The following is a 19,964-nucleotide window of genomic DNA, read 5'->3' as shown; positions in this document are numbered from 1 at the left end:
CAGAACCACCTACATTGATGGCTCGAAGATCCATTTACATGCCCCATGTTCAGTCACAGTGAAAAGAAAAAAAATTTTAAAAGTTCATTTTAAACAAACATAACTTTTTAATTTTGCAAATATTACAATTATTTTGCTTTTTATTTTAATAGGGAAAAATGGAAGTGAAAACTATAACGCTAGTCAGCTGAGAGAATTTTCTTCTACAGTTTCAGCAGCATCAGACTGGAATTGGCTTTTGCTTAATTCACAGTGGAGAGGGACTCGAATTTAAATGCAAAACTAATTTCAAACTTAAAGAGGGTTTCTGCAGGTCTATTTTAAAACAAAAACATATATTTTACCTTCTCCAATACCCCAAAACTGTTAATTCAGAAGTGTTACAGCCTTAATCACTTTGAAGGTATCTATGTAGGAGGAAAAGCAGGTCTGAAAAGCACCTGTGCATGTTGATTCCTCTCACTGTAGTTTACCTCCCAATTTGTAGTCCAGTATTATTTACTCTGTGAAGAAATGTATTTATCTTCTTATATATGTCCTCCGAATGGGAGAAGCAAAGGAAATCAGAAATTTCTTAGACATTGGTAGCTTTAATTTTCCTTTAAATGGATAATTTATCATCACAGATGGGAACACTGTCTGACACCAATTCGAAGGAAAAAATTCCATGCATTTTAGATAACCAAAATTTCAGTGCATGAAACCAGACAGTGTAACAATAATGTGGCATACAGTAATTCAATCAGAAGAAAACATTGTTACCTGAAGTGCTTATAAAACAGAATTACCTGGTGGTTACAGGTGATATCTGCTTGTGTTACACAAACTGCTATGGGAGAGGGCAGTGACCTGAGCTTTTGGGCCATGAAGATCATATCACTCCCCACAGGTGCAGACATGAGTTCCCTCATTAAAGGTTTTCATGTGAAAAACCTTTTCTCCTGCATCTGCTTATTGGCTCTTTGATAGTTTGGATGCTGAGCCATTTGCAGCCAGAGCATTCAGGTTTTCCCATGCATGGCTCCATGAGGGATACTTATTCCCATTCAAGTGGGAAAGAACTGATTGCTGAAGTGTTATGGAAGTAATTATGTCCATATCTACCACAAAAATTTTTAGAGTATTTTCTACAATTGCTAATACAATGTAATAATACAAATACATAGTATGAAAAATCAGAGTCTAAACACATTAATCTTCCTGTTAATTATAAACAAAGTACCCAGTAACTGCAATAACATTTAACAAAAGATAACACTAAATTTAAAGGTATAAAGTGTCTGACTATACTGAAAACCAAACTGTTCCAATTTGTTTCTCTTAATTATTTTTTTGTGCTTTACATTTAAGCCAGTGTGAAAATGCTAGCACTTTCACATAACAAAAGTATAGGTATTTCAATTGCTTAAGATATTTTTGAATATTGTTTAAAATATGGTTGGCCTTTTCAAGGACATACCACATTTAAACATTATGTCTTTCAGCTTGAAGGAACCAAACGACTAGGGAAAGATATGTAGGCACACTCTTGAAAAGAATAAGAGCTCTCAGCTGAATACTGCACTATCCCTTCTGAATTATAATAGCTTTTAACTCTGAATATATTTTTATATAAGGACTTGAACTTAATGTGATGCTGTATTTTATGCTGGCCCCACTGTGTGCTCATGTGTGTGTGTGCTTGATGCGCCCTAAATCATTTGTTAGCACATAGCACATCAAGTATGGATATGGGAAATGCCAGGGCAGACTGTTGAGGGGAAGATTAAAATGGTTATGTAAACACACTGTGCAGCACAGATGAGAACCAAAACTCGCTGTGTGCTTCAGCCCTAATCAGCAACACCCCCATTAATGAAATCCAGTATCTGGAGAAGTGTTTGACCACAGCGCTTTCGTTTCATAATGTGGATAAGTGTATTAAGCTGTCTTCACTGAATTGTATTCCTTCATGGCATGGCACAATAAAAATGCCTATGTCTGAGATTTCAGATCAGCTAATTTTGAGGATTTATGGCCGTCCTAAGGATTTTGTGGTGGTTTGATAACAATAATAATAATGCTAATGCTTAACGTTCACATAACACTTTTGATCATCAAAGAGTTTTTGCAGAAACTGCTAATCAATTTTTCAGTATTTAAACTGAACTTTTAAAAATACAAAAGCTATCCCAAGAAGTTTCTAAACCCTTCCTGCTGAAGTGTTAACACTGAAAATGTCAACAACATACTGTCATACTTTTGTGACTCAAATTATAACGTTCAGTATAAACTATCCTCATGCGTTTGTGTGCCATTCAATTCAAAAGCTAATGATAACTGCCTCAAATGACAATATTGTTAGCTGCAGAACTTCCTATAATTGTTAGAAGAGCTTTTCATTGCAAGCTAATCCAGTAATGATAGACATACCCATTGTACAGCAATTCCTATCTATGCACATTAAATGGTGGTCGCAAAAAGAAGGCAAAAGTTTTTGCATGGCTGTCCCCAGGAAACAGCAGCTACCTTGCTCCCTTCTTACAAACTCTGAGTGATATTCAGCTTTCAGATTAAGGTATCTACCATTTTAGACACCTAAATTTAGGTATCAAGGTAAGTTTTGAACTCCCAGGAGAGCTGGTCAAGATTCAGTCACACCAGGCAGCTGCTGCACGGTCCAGCACACAGTTCAGCTGAACATCTGTAATATGGACATTTTGAGGTGAAGCCAAACCCTTCTCCAGGCTCTATCAACTGTGTTGAGTACCCCTTCCTTGACCACAAAAGGTATGTAGCCATGTAACTCATATGTGGGTACTAAGTAATCTTATTAATTTGGGATTCAATTCCACCCTGAACTAAATGTTTACTGCAGTTCTCTGAACTATACTTTAACTTTTTATACTTTAACAGAAAAAGCTAATCCAGTGAGCTGTTGCTAGTAAAAGTGAATAAGCAAAGCTGCCAAAAGAAATCAGCCCTTATTTCATCTAAAGTTGGGATTAAAATATAAGTATATCCCAAATCCCCCAGGACCTTCAGTCTCCTTTGTTTGGATTTTTTCATATTAGTGATTTAGGTCCTTGAAAAAAAATCACTACTTATCTTAATTGATGAACACAGCATGGGAAGGATATTCATGGTTAGTACATTACATTTACCACTGCAATGGCAGCAATGTCCTCCCCTAAGTGCAGAAAAAAAGTTGGCTGCTGTTTCTGGTGTGCAATTGCTTGGTCAATTCAATTAATCCTCCTGCTGCTGCCAGGATTCAGCTATTGCCCAAGTGATAATCCACACCCTCATCTTTTCCACCGAGACTCACTCATTTACAAAATCAGTATTGAACGCTTGCAGTTCCACATATGTGAGATGGCTGACAATGTTTATTAAGGATAGAAACAGCATTGTGTAAGGACAGAAGCTTAATGACAAGCCATTCACGGCTGCCAGTTCTCAGTTCTTCTACCATCAGACTGGCATGCGCTGGGATGATGGATTGGAAACAGAGAAAAACAACAACACGTTTAGAAAGCCAGGCAGCTTGTTCAAGTTAGTCCAGCGGGATGAACACATTCAGCCCAATTTTTGCCAGATATCGTTTCTAATAAAGAGGTCAGAAAGTGCATTGGCCAGCAGCCAGATCTTGTCAAATCTGTCCCCTCCTTCTCTGCTAGTGAAAAATACCTTGCAGGCACAGCACACCAGGTCTCACTGCTCCTCCCCCAACCTTCTCTACTGCCTTCGGGGCTTTAATGGCCCTTTTTCTAATTTTTGGCAATCAAGTCAATATGGGAGTTTGTCCTCTCCTCTATTTTTCTTTGACCTTTGTCTGGAGCCAAGCAGAATTTTTCTGACAACTAGCCTTCTAATGAGAGTACCTTGATTATAGGCATTACTGTGATTTCACTCTGAACCGGCATATGACACTTAGCTTTTCTTGCCATGATTAGAGCTACTCAGTTATCACAGTTATAACCACCCTCAGCAGAGCCATCTGCTTCCCTGGGAAAATCATTCTGAAGGATCACTGTGCACAATGGATAATCCTGCCCACCAACAGCCACAGCTTGTAAATAAGAAAGTCACCTCCTCTCCCTCATTTCCCCCCATTTCATTCCAAACTCTTTTTAAAAAGTTAGAAAATACTGCTATGTAAATATAATTTTTAAATTGAAAGGCTAGAGACCCAACTTTCTCAAGTCATTAAAAAAAAATTAAGAGTTCTGCCTTATCTGCTGTAGATATACATGTGTGACCAGTTGACTGAAAAATGACCATCCTCTGACCTCAGACACGAGGAAACACATGCAAAATGTAGTCAGTTTGCACAAGCATACAGGGACAAAATCAGAAAGGCCAAAGCATAATGTGAAATAAAAGTAGCAGGGAGCTTTAAAGATGACAATAAATCATTGAGTAATTGCATTAGCAGTAAAAGGAAGAGCAAAGAAAAGGTTGCTCCCCTGCGTGGCAGTGAGGGAAGGATATTGACAGATGATGCTGAGGAGACCTGAGGCTTAATGGTTTTTCCCTTTGCATCTGTCTTCACTGAAATGGTTGACTGCAAGCAGATGACCAGCGTAATTGACTACTACCAATAACAAAAATATCTTCAATGTACCAGCAAAAAAAGTAGCTAGAAACTGGTTGAGGTAGTTGAAGTTCATCTGACACACACAACTGGCTGAGGCAGCCTCACACTTTCTCAGCAACTAGGAGAACTTGTTGAGGGCAGCTAAAACACCAAAAAACTAGGAAAAGTCAAACATACCTCAGAGAAGGAGCAGAATTAAAGACTCATGACTTTAACTTCAATCCCTCCTTAAGTAAACTACTGGTAAGCACAGAGGAGATAATGGGACAAGCAGTAGCCACCAGAGAGTTATCAAGAACAGATGTGGTTTAGGTCAGTCAGATTTCCCTTCTAAAACACGGGAAATGGCCTTGTGAACAGAGCAGAAACAGTCCCAGGCTAAGAAAAACAGCTAGGGGATGGATGCAATAGGTTGAACAAGGCTGCTCCTACAGAGTGTCTAGAGAATAGATTCACAGTCACCAGAATGCACAGATTTAGATATTTTCTATGTAGATCACTCTGAATTTACTCAGGGTTTTTCATTATTAATCAGGAGGACACTACTGAATCTGCAGAAAACCCAAATGAAGGAACTTTGGAGGAAAGTATTAAGATTTCAAATGTTCTTGAAATACAGAGTAGGCTACAAAAATAGAATTAAATAACAGCAACTAGAAGGTAATTTACATCGTTCAAATAAATAAACAATTAATTAAACGTAGAGAAAAAAATCTGTGAGTTGCTTTTTTAAGAATGGATCTGGAAGTTCTACTGGGTAACATATATGAGTCAGCAACATCAAGTTGTTTGGGGAAGGAAAAGATAGAGTGGGGACATAACAGCCATCTGCAAACACCAGAGGAAGAGAATAATGTGTTAGGTATTTAACTGAAAAAAGAATAATTAAGATACTGTGAGCAGGGCAACTTCCTAAACAAAAGGCAGTGGAAAAGACTGCCATAGGAAGCTGTAGAGTTTATTGTAAACGAAGAAAATGAAAAAAAAAAAAAAAAAAAAAAACCAACAAAAAAAAACCCACCAGGATGAAACAAGCATCTTGTGGGAATAGCATACCTTGCAGATACTACCTTAAAAAAGTGATATAGTCTCTCTTAAAGATCTATAATTCTGCACCTCCATAGAAATTTTACATACATATCTTTCTACATATTGGTTCTACAACAGCTGAGAAATATAACAAGGACTACATTTTTTTCATTTAAAAGGCTGCCCATCATCTCCAAATTAAAGAAACGTATCTACATAATCAGACAGTCTTAATTTTCTTTCTCCTTCAACAATCACAGCCTATCTGCCAATTAGAATATGTGATAGTACTTACTGTCTCTCTGAAGATCCCCCCTCCTCAAATCAGAAGAGATGCATGAGAATTTCAAAAACGTTTAATGAGCTACAACCCAGGAGGGCTACAGTTAAAAAAGAAAAAAAGGTGAAGGATAAAGGTGATAAGGTGATTACTTTAAGTGCCCTAATATATTAGGGAGAGAACATTATGCTCATTTTTATAAGGAGTTATATTAAAGAAGGCTATTAAAGAAGGCAGCAAAATACAAATGAAGACGTAAAGAAATGAAAAAATGCAGGAGAGAAAGTAAATATTATGCATATGAGCAGGTGAAGTGCAAACACCAATTTGAAATCAAGTGACATTGATGAAACTAAAGGAGACATTAAAATTATTTCCTCTAACCTTGTGGAATCTCATATATTTCACCCCCATCCTTCCTTATCACCTGACCTTCTTGATTCACCCTTTGTCTTTACAAAGTGACAACACGTCCATGTCAGCAGGTTTGCCAGTATCTCAAACCTGCTTTCTTGGATGTTGCAGCAAACAAGTGAAAATCCTTGCTCACTTCGGGTTAAAAAATCTGCAAATTATCTTGCCTACACTTCAATGGAGCTTTCAGCCTACTTTACAGTTAACAGTCTGCCACATTGTAGGGTGGAGGGTTTGCCTGCTGTGCTTTTTTTAAAGAATATGTATGTTTCAACCAAAGGAGAATGTTGCAGGTACATAGGCAGCATAGGTTCTCCTATCTCCAGAACAAACACTACCTTGACTGAAATTCTCTGTCCTTATTTTCATGTCTGATCCAAGGATCAGTGACCTCAGAAGTGGAGGATCACACAAATGAGCAAATGAGACTGTTACCCTGCTGGGAACCATGTTGCATCAAAGAACATCATTGCTGTCTGAAAGTAAAATGGAAATTAGTTTTTCTTTTGCATAACAAAACTGGCCAAAAAGGCTGATATTCACACCTGTGACAACAGGTTCTTCATCATTAGATTATCTTAGCTCTAATCTCCAATTCAGCTCTTCTGCTGGACTGAAGTAGAAAGGAAGAGAGAATGATATTCAACTATTGCTGAAACACAAGCTCCTGCTCTCATCCCTCCTCACTTTAAAGACTCTGCTTTCCCCCTTCATGCAGACTTGCTTGGACCATTTCTTCCAGTACATTTTTTTTTTCCCCAACTGGAGAATAATTCCAGAGAGCAGCACTGGTGGGAAACATCTGAATTCTGCAGCTAGATGTGTAAGGAGCAGCTGTTCCCATGTGTGCAAGAAGCAAATGACATAGGCAAACCACATTTCAAATGGCACCATACATCATACCATGATTCAAATCAGTCATTCCCAAATACTGGAGGCAGCAACTGGAGGCTGAGTTACTCTTATCAGTTGGTTGAGCTGAGCCTCTCCACCAACCATGCTCCTCTAGCTGAAGTCCAGTAACAAAAGTGGGCACAAAATTCTGCTGCTAGCTCTATTTCAGGTCCATTGTTCTCTGTTTCTAGAGTACTATGTATAAAATAGCCTAATCTGGAAGATGGAAAATGAAACAGTATGAAGGAACAAAAAAAGCAATGAAAAACCTCACAACAAAGCAAGGATTATGTGAATCTCACACACTGAAGATGAAAGAAATGGAAAAGAGAAAAAAAAACCCCAAACCAATAAAGAATATAGCTTATAAGTCAATATCTCAGCTCAGGACCCTCAAATTCACACCTACAACACCTCTGAGGATTCACTTCTAAAACCTCACTGGGTCACAGTAAGGACAGCACAAATCTCTAGCGTGGCCAGAAACAGAGCCAGCTGTCTCATAACTCCTAAAGGGTTTCTTCTAGTAACTGGTTACAAAATAAAGTTTGTAGCTATGCTGTGGAGGGAGGATGGATCTGCCTGTTACAGATGCATCATTAGGTGTCTTTCTGACTAGTCAGATACTTGCTGCTACATTTAAGAATTATAAAAAGGAGTAGGATTAGTGCCTTGTTTTACTGTCAAACAGAGTCCCGTGGTGCAGTGTGGAAAACCTGACAGGTTTTGAGTTCTGTTCAATTCAGCAAGAGTAAGTTTCAGTGAGTTAGTAACTATGATACAGCTATTTTAATTCTCAAAGAAGTCATTGCCACAGTAACTCTGCCACTAAAGGAGAATTCTTATGACATCAGAGGACATGCTGATGCCTTAGCCTGAAGTTCCTGACATTCTAAAGTGAAGCATTTTAGTGCTCTTACTTTGAACTAATATGTCTAAGAGAGTACTGAATTTATGTGATCTACAAGACACAAACTAATTTATAACACAGAATATTATAAAGACTACCTAAATTATGTTTTTTTCAGTATATTGCAAGGGACTTGGCTGGGACTTGGCTAGACCTTGCCCAGTGCAATGTATTGAATCACTATAGAAAAATAATAGAGAAAATATGCTTTTAGCATGATGTCTTAAAATCTCTCTAATTACAATATGTAGTTAGAGAATATGGGGTGTTTTCTTTGAAAAACTACTCCAGTAACTATTATTCTATACAGGCTTCAATTTACATAGCTCCCAAAGTCAGTATTTTTATGAAGTGGAACTGGTCTGAAATGTTTTTCCAAAGCTCAATATTCACATGCTTCACTTCTGTGTTCTCTTCCAAAAATTTTTGCCATTGATTTTTTTTTTTCATATCCTGCACCCTTATCCATTATGTAAAAAACCATGGCCAAAAACAATGCTACAAATCTCCACGAAACTGAGACAAGCAGACCCCATCACATAATAAGTGAGAATGAGAAACATATTGCTCTGATTTTCTGATCACTGAGGAATTTTTCCTCTCCTCTGTTACAGGCTGGGAAGAAGGTGAAAGTTTTAATGGAAAACTTCACTAATTACTTATATTCTGAATGTTTGCAGTAATAATGGTTTTAGAGGTAACAGGTTTTCTGAAAGCTGTTAAGTGGCATCAAAATACGGCAGCAGCAAAAGTAAAGCTGAATCTTTGGGTTATTGCAAAAACACAGATAACTCTTAGACATTGTAAGAAACAAAAATCCTTTCCTTATCACAGTATGTTGTCTTTTTTCCTTAAAGTAAGATGAAACTGCTCAATGAAAATATTTTGCTTAAGGGGGAAAAAAGTTGGGGTTTTCCAATAAAAATATTATGGTCTCTCTGGGAAATCTGGAAAGACACCAAGAGTGTCCTGCTGTTCAGCCCCCTACTCCATCTGATACTTTAACAGTTCCAGATGGCCTTTACTACAGGATGACCTTCCCGCTATTCTTTTATTATGACCTTTGGGTCACAAATTATCTATAGGATGCTGCTGTCATTCTGTAAGACACTGCTGTACTCTTTCATCTAAAGAATAAAGATGCTTAACATTAAAACTCATCTTTGTTAGGCTGACCTTCCAATGATGATCAAACCAGACAGTTATTCCAATCAATGTCATTGCTGTAGAAAATATGTTTCATTTTTTGAAACACTGACATTAGGAAACTAAGGCACGGTTTTAAATCAAATCACTTTTGCAATTCTACTTGGCTAGAGAGCATAGCCTGTTATACTCATCTAAAATATCAAAAACATTGCAGCAACAGTTTTGATGAGTTACATTGATTAGAAGGATGTGGTGGGTTTGTTTTTTGTAAATTACTGATGTGGTTTTCATCCCAATGTCATTGATAGGAGGTAATAAAACTCAATGTAGGTTTTATTAATTATTTGTCTTTATCTATCATCACTAACAGAACACATTGAACTTGCACAGGAAAGAATAATAAATAGTCCCAATGTACTAAATAAAGTAATAAGGTTAATTTCTTTCCTGCTGTCAGTAAATTCATGTTAGCAGTCTCTCGTCAGCTTGACATCAATTAATGATTTTAATTCCAGACTCTTGTCACAGTACTCACCACCCTTTCGTCTAATTAAAATGGATGATGCATGATGAAGGGAAAACACAAGACTTCTGTTCTTGTTGTAACATTTCTATTCATTAGTATACTTTTACAACAAAGGCCTTGTGGCTTTAATGGTACTAGAGAAGGATGAAGAGAAGTTTATTACATGTTAGAGATAAAGACCCATATACCCTTAGGAAAATATAGTACAGGAAGCATTTTATGGACTAGCCGAATCCTTCGGGGGGAAAAAATATTTTAACTATTAATGAACAGGCAGAATGTTTCCCTCTAAATTTAGGGCAAACAACGCGTGATCGACACCCACTCTACTCGCAGCCTTGTTTACATCCGCACAAAAAAGCGCTGTCAGCCTATTGACTGAGCTCCAAAAGTAACAGCAAATCTGCCAGCGCAGGGCAGACGCCTGACCCTCCTCCCCGGGCAGCGCCCCCGCGGCTCCGCGCTGCTCCCTCCCCGCCGTGAGAGCCAGCAGCGCCTCCTCCGCGGCGCCCTGAGCATCCCGGGCGTCCAGAGCATCCCTGACCGCCCTGAGACATCCCTGGCTGTCCAAAGCCATCCCAGCTACCTAGAGCATCCCTAATTGCCCAGAGCATCCCCCACCGTCCAGGACCATCCTCAGCCGTACAGAGCATCCCCGGCCACCCAGAGCATCACTGGCCGCCCAGAGCCATCCCCGGCCGCCCTGAGCATCCCCGGCCCCCAGAGCATCCCTGACCGCCCAGAGACATCACTGGCCGCCCAGACCATCCCCAGTTGTCCAAAGCCATCCCAGGGTGTCCAGAGCATCCTCGGCCTCCCAGAGCCATCCCTGACCGCCCAAAGCCATTTCCAGCTGTCCAGAGGATCCCTGGCTGCTCAGAGCATCCCCGGCTGTCCAAAGCCATCCCCGGACTCCCAGAGCATCCCCAGCCATCCAGAGCCATCCCTGACTGCCCAGGGCACCCCTCACCGCCCAGAGCATCCCCAGCCGTCCAAAGCAGCCCCAGCCTCTTAGAGCATCCCTGACCATACAGAGCCATTCTCGGCCTCCCAGAGCCATCCCCAGCCACCCAAAGCCATCTCCGGCCTTCCAGGGCCATCCCCGGCCACCCAGAGCATTCCCGGCCATCCAGAGCCATCCTCGCAGCTCAGCACGGCTGTCCCCAGCTGACACCGGCGCCGGGCGCGGCCGCAGGAGAGATCCCGGCGGGGCCGGGCCGAGCCGAGCCGGGCCGGGCTGGCAGCGCCGAGCCCGCAGCTCCCCCTCCCGGCCCCGCCGCTCCCCAGGCACCTCCGGCCGGGAACGGGCGGCACTCGGGGCACAGCGACGGCAGAATCCGTAAATGTAGCTGCCTCTGTAAGGCAGAGGAACAAAAGGTCACGTTTCCGGATCAGAAAGGGGGAAACCAGCACAGCGGGATGTTTCTGGTGCAGACAAATCTATTCCCATGCACGCACCCAGCGCGGCACCGCTCTGCCGCGTTAGCTGCGCTCCAGCACAGCACAGCACAGGCTGCGACTGCACAGCACAGCACAGGCTGCGACTGCACAGCACTGCACTGCACAGGCTGTCACTGCACAGCACAGCTCAGGCTGGACAGCACAGCACAGCACAGGCTGCAACTGCACAGCACAGGCTGTCACTGCACAGCACAGCTCAGGCTGGACAGCACAGCACAGCACAGGCTGCAACTGCACAGCACAGCAGAGCTGCTGCCACAGAGCAGAGCGAGCCCCGGCCACACAGGCCCCCATCTGACCGCTCTATCGCCCTGCCAGCATCTCCGGAGCCTCTGCCACAGCACTTCCACCAGCACAACACTTTAATTCTCTCCCAAAAGGTTTCTCCTTATCTCCTCAAGACTGATCCTCCCAACACAGGTGTTTAAGCGCTTGATTTTGCATCCGTTTCAGTGGAAGTTGAGGAAGAATACAATACTAAGATTAAAACACTTTTATGGTAACACAGAGATTTACAGAACATTAGTAAAGCTCTTAAATCAGTGTATTAACCAAACAGAGAAAATATCCTTCCAGACTTAGCTTCCAAGACGAGAAGTGCCTCTAGAGGCGGATTACAGCATAAGCACTGTTTGCCCATAGATGGATCACGAACTCTGAATCCTGAGATTACATGAGAATTGCAACTTTCATCTTTTGAGCATTATCCAGAAGTGAAGCATGCTGGATTCAGATGAATTTCTTATAAACTTCACAAAGAGGTGCACTTAGTTCATTCCTCTGTTATCTACTACTCAGGTACAAAGAATAGAGTTGTTCAGGTCAGGGAGAACTTTCTTTGCTAAAGGAACTCAGCCCAAGGCTGAAGATCACTGGCACATACAGCCTTGCCATATGTGCCAAGAACTGCACATGCCTGTGCTAAAGAAGGGAAGACCACAGGCAAAGGTTTTGGATTTCCTGACAATATATTTTGTAATGAACACAAAGTTGAAATGGAAAGAAAAAGAATTTAAAAAAAAAAGCTCAAAACATCAACAAAAAATTGAAATAAAAATGCAAGGGGGTATGGAAGAGGGAGAAGCAAAGATATCAGAACCTGCTGTTTGGAGGGATGTCTCTCTCCAACAAAGACTACCAATAACAACTAGAAGACAAAAGCAGTAGGTTTTCTGAGCAATTCTGTATTTTTATCTCCTAAGAAAGAGACTACACTAAAGGGCCTTGAATAATTCAGAAAACATATCAGGGCAATCATGTTGCAGGATATCAATGTACACACTGGCTAAATATTGAGCAAACCTACTCTGGGAGGCCCCCAAAGACCAGATGTAGAGGGTTTCTGGACTGGAAAGGTCTGTGGGCTTCCAGAGGTTTAGATGCAGCAGCACAGCACAAGGTGACCACCCATATTAACTGATTCCTCTTGGTCACTGACAAAAGTTTCGAAATCTCCTTTTAAGTCTATCCAACATTGCAATGCCTGTGTAAAACTAGAAGCATTTAGAAGCATCTCTAAAAGCTCAAGATATTCTACACATCTCCAGTCTGCAACATCCAAGAGATCTTAGCACGATGTGCAAACCATAGGTACATAGGAGACTCTGGAGTTGATAAAAGACCTTCTGTAACAAAAGCACAAAGACCCAGGGCAGTTTTCTCAGCCCATCCATGTGATTGTAGCATCTCAGTGGTGCCCAGTTTGAGCAATTCAGTGATAGGCAGACAAGATGACCACACAGCAAAGAGGGGCTCCAAATTAGCATATATGTAAAACAGCTGTGATCTGGCACAGGACCAGACCTAACTGAACTTGGTTCTTAGTCAGCTTCCTCAAAACTGCAGTATAAAATCTTTCTCAGGAGAGTCAAGGCCACAGTCAGAAATCCTACTGCCCAGTCTTGCCTCAAGTTTTTGACTGGTGCCACTGCTGGGGAGAACCCTTTCTAACAGCACAGCAGAGCCCAGACAGATTTTAAAATCAGTGCTTGGCAGATACTCAAGGATCATGCAAGCAGACTTGTTTTTGTGCAATAAACCAGAGTTAAACATGGTGACATGGGGCTATGTTCTATGGCCTTGGATGAACTGCTGTTCCAACATTTGGAGGATTTACAAATAGCAAGTATTTTACAGAATTTTTGGTATGACTAGTGGGTGGTCTTATCAAGTACACCCCTGATTGTTCCAGTGTTCCTTGTCATTGAAAGCTGACTGTATTTTCAACTAGATAACTTCTTTTTTCATTCAAAATTACTTAAAGATTGTCAGTAAACACGCACCATATACATATACCATATACATATATATCCAACACATATAGGATGTAGCGTAAGAGATCCACAGCTTAAGTGATACACTCCTTAATCAAAGAATCATAGAATCAATAAATTATTAATAATAATAAATTTAAGAAAAGCCATTTTATTATTTTAATCATGGTAAACTGAAGAGTATTCTTCTTATTTGTCTCATAATCCATATGAATGATAGGTTTTAAAGAAAATACTGCTGTAAGCACAATACTATTAAAATTAATAATTCCATAAAATTGTGGACATGATTGATTTTTTAATGGACTGTTCACTTGTTCTCTGACCCCCCTAAGGATTTTTGCTCCTAGCCCCTCATACATAGTAAATTCATTAAATCCAACCTATTTCCCCAAAGCATTGCATCATTTTAGAGGTACACAGTATCAAATACCAAATAAAATAGAACGAGTGAATTGCACTGCCAAAAAAATTGAGAAGACACAAAAACCCACAGAAAACAAAGTTAAAACAGCAGCCATTATGAGCCAACACTGACAGTAATATTTTACTCTGTCTCCTAGTAAACATTTTGAGGGATTGTTCAGTTAATTTGCAAGAGTACTCTTCATTAACAGCATGTATCTAACATCATTATTTTACAGGATCAAAAGGAAACTCTGCAATCTAACTGCAAAAACATTTAGTCTCTATGGACCAAATCAACATCTGAATTTTTTAGAAACATAAGGAAGCACCTCACACATTGGATTGCTATTTTATTATCTTTTATTAGTTGTACATGCGACTACCCCAAAGAAGTTGCATTCTCTTATAGACATAAACAAAGGAAAGCAAATACACAGGGAAAGAGAATAATGGGAGGATAAGGACCCATGTTACTATAACATCAAGCTGTTATGAAGTTCTGGCACATGCATTTTCTGCAGTTTCAGTGAACATATAAAATTGTTTTTATGACACACGAGGAGTGAGATTCCAGGAAAGATTCAAATTGGTTAGCATAACTTGATGGACAGGGAATTAGGATTTGCTCCATGCATTGAGGGCTATACAAATAATTTCATAATTCTACCTTGGTACCCAGCGTGACTATTGCAACCTCTCTTACACCATCACATGGACAGTCTATACTCTGACCATTCTTACTGAGAGAGACAGAGAGACACAGAGAGACAGAGAGAGAGAATGAAGAGAGAGAAACGTTACTAACCCAGGCGTCAAGACTTTCTTCTTTTCATAAATGTACATGGCCGATTTTCCGGAGACCTCATGTTCCTAAGAAACCCCGAGGGCCAGCTGGGGCTCAGCAGTGTGTGAAGCCAGGGCACAGAGTGGTGCTTGTCTGGCCAGCCATCCCCTGCCCTGAGCTGGGCAGAGCGACCGAGGCAGCTTTCCATGGCTCTGCACCCCTGGCATGAGCTCTGAGGCTGCTCCATCCATGGGAAGGGAAGCTGGCTGCACAAACACCCTCATCACTTATTTCCTTCAATTCCAGCTTTCCTCTTTACCACCTAATCTGCAGGCACTTGACTTTTAAAAACAGTAACAAATTTAATGACCCTGCCTCACTTTTGTTAAAAAAGAAAAAATAAAAATCAATCAGACTAGGAAAAAAACATCCAGGCACTGTAATCCAGCCACCTTCTACAATCAGAATGGATGGACAAAGACAAGAATAAATTTTTACATCAATTTATGTTACTCTGCTAAAGAGTAAAAAAATTCCCATGATATAATCTAAACAGAGGGTCATAAATGGTAGTTTCTGGAGTTTACCAAGTTAAACCAATAAACACACACTCCCATCTTGTCTTTACTGTAAATCACTCAACCCTAAAAGAACTGAAAGCAAACCATTTTAGGTTTAACTGAGGAGTCTACACAAAAGTTACAGTAGCTCTCTATCATACAGTAGCTCTAATATTCTCTATTAAGCTGTTAATGATGAAGCCACCATTCATGAACTTCTGTTCTTATTTGCAAAAGAACAAGTTGCATAGAGATGGTAATTAAAGAGATCATTATGACTAATTAATGATATCTCCTCTACAAGGACAAGAAAATGTCCCTCCAGGGTTTCTGCATCAATCCTAAATTTATGGTGAGCTATAGCATGATTTTTAGATAAATGATTCTAATGTATAGTTCACTTTTACTGCTAAATATGCCTGAATCTATTTACCATTCAGCAATCAAACTTTGTAAAGTTTGTCTCCTTACTGAAGTGATGTCAAAGAGGCTGTCTCTCAACTCACATCTCCCAGTTTAAGCTAACTGGTAACCTACACTTTTCAACATTTTGATGAAATTGTTCTGAGAGACACCAGAGTCTAGGCCCCAAATATCTAGGACTAAAAGAGATAGGATGAAAAGTAGACTGGAAATATTGAGAAGAGCATATGACATATATATTATATAGGGGGTTTTTTATGTTAAGGGAAGCTGACAAGGAAAAATAGAGGTGCTCACCACTCATTTTTACAATTAGCAGTTTAATATATATATCATTCCATAAACAGACTGCATGGCACATAAATAGACTGAACTCCAGTGACAAATATACTGGTAAGCATAATTTTTCTGTTTCTTCTAAATTTATCAATGAAAAATCTAGATATTTAAAACTGAAGAAAAATACAAAACATACTTCATTCTATATAAATATTTGTTTTCTGAAAATGTCAATAAAATCATTTATAGAATATATAGAGAAGGCATTTCATTTTATTACTTCAGTCTCCTCAATAAGAAAGGGAGCTCTGCATCTCTAAAAGATGCTTAACACAGCCAAAGGAGCTGGTCATACTATACTAATGTCCAAAATAAATCCAACTTTGTCCTGTTATTTAAAGTATATAAACATATCAACATGTGGAAAATTTCATCAGTGAAAATTGTACTTCAGTTATTTAATTTAAAAAACAAACTCTGTCTATCAAGGTTTAAGCAAATACTGAAGTCTACCTCTCCTGTTCTTGCTTCATTCGTATTCTCTCCTCTTCTGAAGTAAGAGCTTCCTGCACTTTTATTTTACCAGTTTTCTCACTCTTGTCATCTTTGCGATGTTTGCCAAACCTGTTAATAACACACAAAAAAAGAATCTAACTTGTGACATGAACAAAACTGTATTTTCCTTCTTCCATGACAAAAAGAGTTCTCCAAGAAGGACTGCTGGGAAACCAGGAAGGGAAAGCGCAAAGACCTCAGAATCTCAATTTTTAGTATTTTCAGTCTGCTTCCAGGTTGTTGGTTTTTTTTATGTAAGTTTTTTTAATTTTTATTTTCACTTCACTCCTCTTAAAAGTTTATAGAATTCCTCACTGAAGAACACAACAGACAAAAAAATAATAATTGGACCACATTTCTCCTTTATGCCAGGATTTTGGTGCCGTTATTCTTAAACAGTCAAACAATGTTTTTTAGAACAGTGTCTGTGCCCAAGGACACAGCTCAGGTTTGCATTAAGCAAAGGCTTCCCCACTTTGGAGAGGCGAGAGGGAGCTGCAGGCCTGACAGCTCCCAGGGCAGCACCAGCCCTCACACCCCACTGGGGCCATTTCACCACACAGAGGACACCTTTCAAAACTGTCAATTTGTTCTTTTTCAGCACCAGGGGTTCTTATTTAAACTTTTTTACTCATGACTCTTTCCCAAAGGGTGTTCCAGTGTGGGAGGGTGAATGGAGGGATGGAGCTGTTGGGGCTGCCCCAGACAGAGATGGGTGCTGCCAACCCAGGGCTTGCCCTCTTCACATCTCCTCTTCCCCTCTACAGGCTACATTTCAAATTTATTAAGTTTCTTGCTTATTTGCACATTCCACTCTTTTCTTTAAACTTTCAGGGAGTGAAGAATTTGGCATTTGAGATACTCAGTTATTATTAGGACAAAGTTATTCCTATTTCTTAAGACATTTCTGATCTATTCTGGAAGGAATGACTTTCATACAGAGCAAACCAAACAAACACTTTAAAATAACCTTTAAATAGAACTAAACTTTAGATGAAAATTTTCTATTTAAGGCTAACATGTGTCTGTTAAACAGTATATATACCAATTAAATGTGGCATCATTTATCACACCAAAAACAGCAAGAATTTTACTTTTTTTATACCAGATGCTGATCTGAGAGCTGACTGACACTGCGGCACTTCACACTCGGATTCACATCAAAAGTGAAATTAAAGCACTGAGACTTGCAATCAAACATGTCTAGCAATAGTGCCAACAGGACACCACAAATGCTCATGGACAGTGAAATAAACCACAGAGCTCTTAAAACTTCCTTCTGACCTGTTAATGTAACATCTTTAAAATATTTAGAGTTCACCAGGTATTTATAATATTTCCCATTGTTTCCTTTTGATTCTAGGAGAAAGCCATTGTGTGGGTTGAAGTACACCACACAGCAACCCTGCAGAATGATTAATTTCTGGCCATTCATTCAAGATATATTATTTATATTGTGTAATGATGTTTACAGCTCTTAGGGCAGTTCTTTAAAACCAAAATTCAAAAAATACACCATAGGAGCATGTACATGAGCTTTAAACTGTTTGCCTATTCTCCAATACAGATTGCTCATTTCCAAAGAAATTCAGGCATCTGAAAACTAAAACTGTTTATCAATAACCACCTGAAAAGGGGATAGGCAGAGGACATGATGGGGTTAAGAAGTGCAAAATAGGGTGTAAAGTTAATGAATCTGATTTCATAATGTTATATGTGAAACTTAAATTCAAAACACCAACATGCATCTTTTAAAACATCCACCTATTTATTAGAGAGTAATCAAAACCATTATAAAAAGCATTTACATATATGACACAAGAGATTCAAATCAAGTTCTGGATGTTGTGCACCAGACAAAAGAGATTGTTTAATTTAAAATAGCCCTAAAACCTCTAGCCCAGAGAGGAGTTTTGGCAGAAAAACAGTGGAACTGAGCCACTCTGCCCTGACACACAGTGCCTGAGGTGGCAGCATGGGTCTGACCGACAGAACGTGCAGAGCTGTGAGGAGACAAGCAGCATATGTGTCACTCCAGCACAGCATCTCTGGGATGCTCACATTTGCCTCAGTCTTCTGTACTTCCTCAGCTCAATTAAAATACCAGATAAAGCAAAGGAATCAAACTCTGGAGTACCCAGTTTATTTATGAAAAAAATATCATTGTTTAAAAAAAAATGGGGGGAAGAGGGGGAAAGAAAAAAATTGGATTAGTTATTGCCCATTAGGTTTTGGCAGCAAAACAGAATTTCTGCCACCATAAATCAACTCATTTCAAGTGTGAACAGATATATAGTGAAATCAATACCTTACTAAAAAAATAAAGTACACAGGAAATTTCTAATAATCCTTGTAAGCAATCTAATAAATGTCTGGTCAGGCTGCATGATTGTGAGGAGAGCATTTCTAATGTTAACATGTAATGCAAACCCAGCAGAATTCAAAGGTTTGAATTTGCAGATCCAACCAGGCAGGTCCAGAGCACGCAGAGCTCATGTGCATTCCCAGAGAGGCAGAGGTGGCACCACTCAGGGAGCACCTACAGCAGCACCAGGGCTCAGTTAGCTTTCAGTCATGAGCAAGTTGTGGCAACAACCCTTCTTCTCTTTCAGGGTTTTCTTCCAGTCATCTGGGAATTAAAGTTCCTTCTGCCCCTGAGGACCATCCTGATAAACATCTCTGGCAGACAGCTCAGGTTTTTTCCCAGGGATTTCAGGGGGTGGCCACACTGTTCCCACTCTGACTGGAGCCTTCCCAGTGCCCATCTCTGGCAAGCTCAGTGGTAATCCCAGCAGTGGACGGCCTGGCAGAGTAGGAACCATGGTGGTCTTGCACAGGTGCCTTCTCAGGATTTGTCACTCGCAGGAGTGATCTATCTGCCACAATCACCACTGCCTGTAACAAGTTCAGCAACGTTAAGCACACTGTCCCTGCACTGGAGCCTGGAAAAACAAACACCATCCTCCCCCCTCCCTGACTGGGGCTTCGTGTTTCTGGCACAAGGCACAGTTGTGTTCATGGTGGCTTAACAGTCACAAAGCTTTGAGAAGATGCCAAGATAGCATCTCAAGAAGATGGTGAGAGAGCCACCAAGTAATTGAGAAAGGTGCTGAAAAGAACTGTGATGGAGAGACATTTGTACACCCCCACACAGCTCCTTTATTTCTGTAGGGGCAACTACAGAAATGAAGTCAACACTCCCCACTACAAACAACATTCTAAGTCTTTGGTAAGATTTCTCTTGCTAGCAATAAATGTGCTTGTTATTTACTTCTATTAAAAGTGTTTGCTATTTACTTCTATTAAAAGTGCTTGCTTCATGAGGCATGATTTACAGTCATAATGAAACCCACAGCCCAAATCAGCATCCTCTCCACCAAATTTATAGCAGACATTTATAAATTATTTATTTAACAGTCATAATCAAGCTAAGTTTAACT

At 40.0% G+C, this 19,964-nt stretch overlaps 1 protein-coding gene across 16 annotated transcripts in view; it reads right to left on the bottom strand.

The window, feature by feature from the left end:
* The window catches only part of PARD3 (par-3 family cell polarity regulator), a 445,615-nt gene that overhangs the window by 100,491 nt on the left and 325,160 nt on the right, over positions 1 to 19,964 (bottom strand). For 12 of the 16 annotated variants that reach the window (XM_064703969.1, XM_064703971.1, XM_064703970.1 and 9 more), the window contains one exon: positions 16,483 to 16,593. The exons of 3 other annotated variants lie outside the window; for them this stretch is intronic. In XM_064703969.1, the coding sequence (XP_064560039.1) occupies positions 16,483 to 16,593 (111 nt within the window). Of the gene's footprint in view, positions 1 to 16,482; positions 16,594 to 18,940; positions 19,420 to 19,964 lie in introns of those variants that run through there. One more of the 16 variants, XM_064703981.1, reaches the window with a different exon arrangement.

The sequence above is a fragment of the Zonotrichia leucophrys genome, chromosome 2 (genome assembly GCF_028769735.1).
Source record: "Zonotrichia leucophrys gambelii isolate GWCS_2022_RI chromosome 2, RI_Zleu_2.0, whole genome shotgun sequence".
NCBI lineage: Eukaryota > Metazoa > Chordata > Aves > Passeriformes > Passerellidae > Zonotrichia > Zonotrichia leucophrys.
Note: the sequence above shows the minus strand (reverse complement) of the source record. Positions and strands in the feature narration are given on the sequence as shown.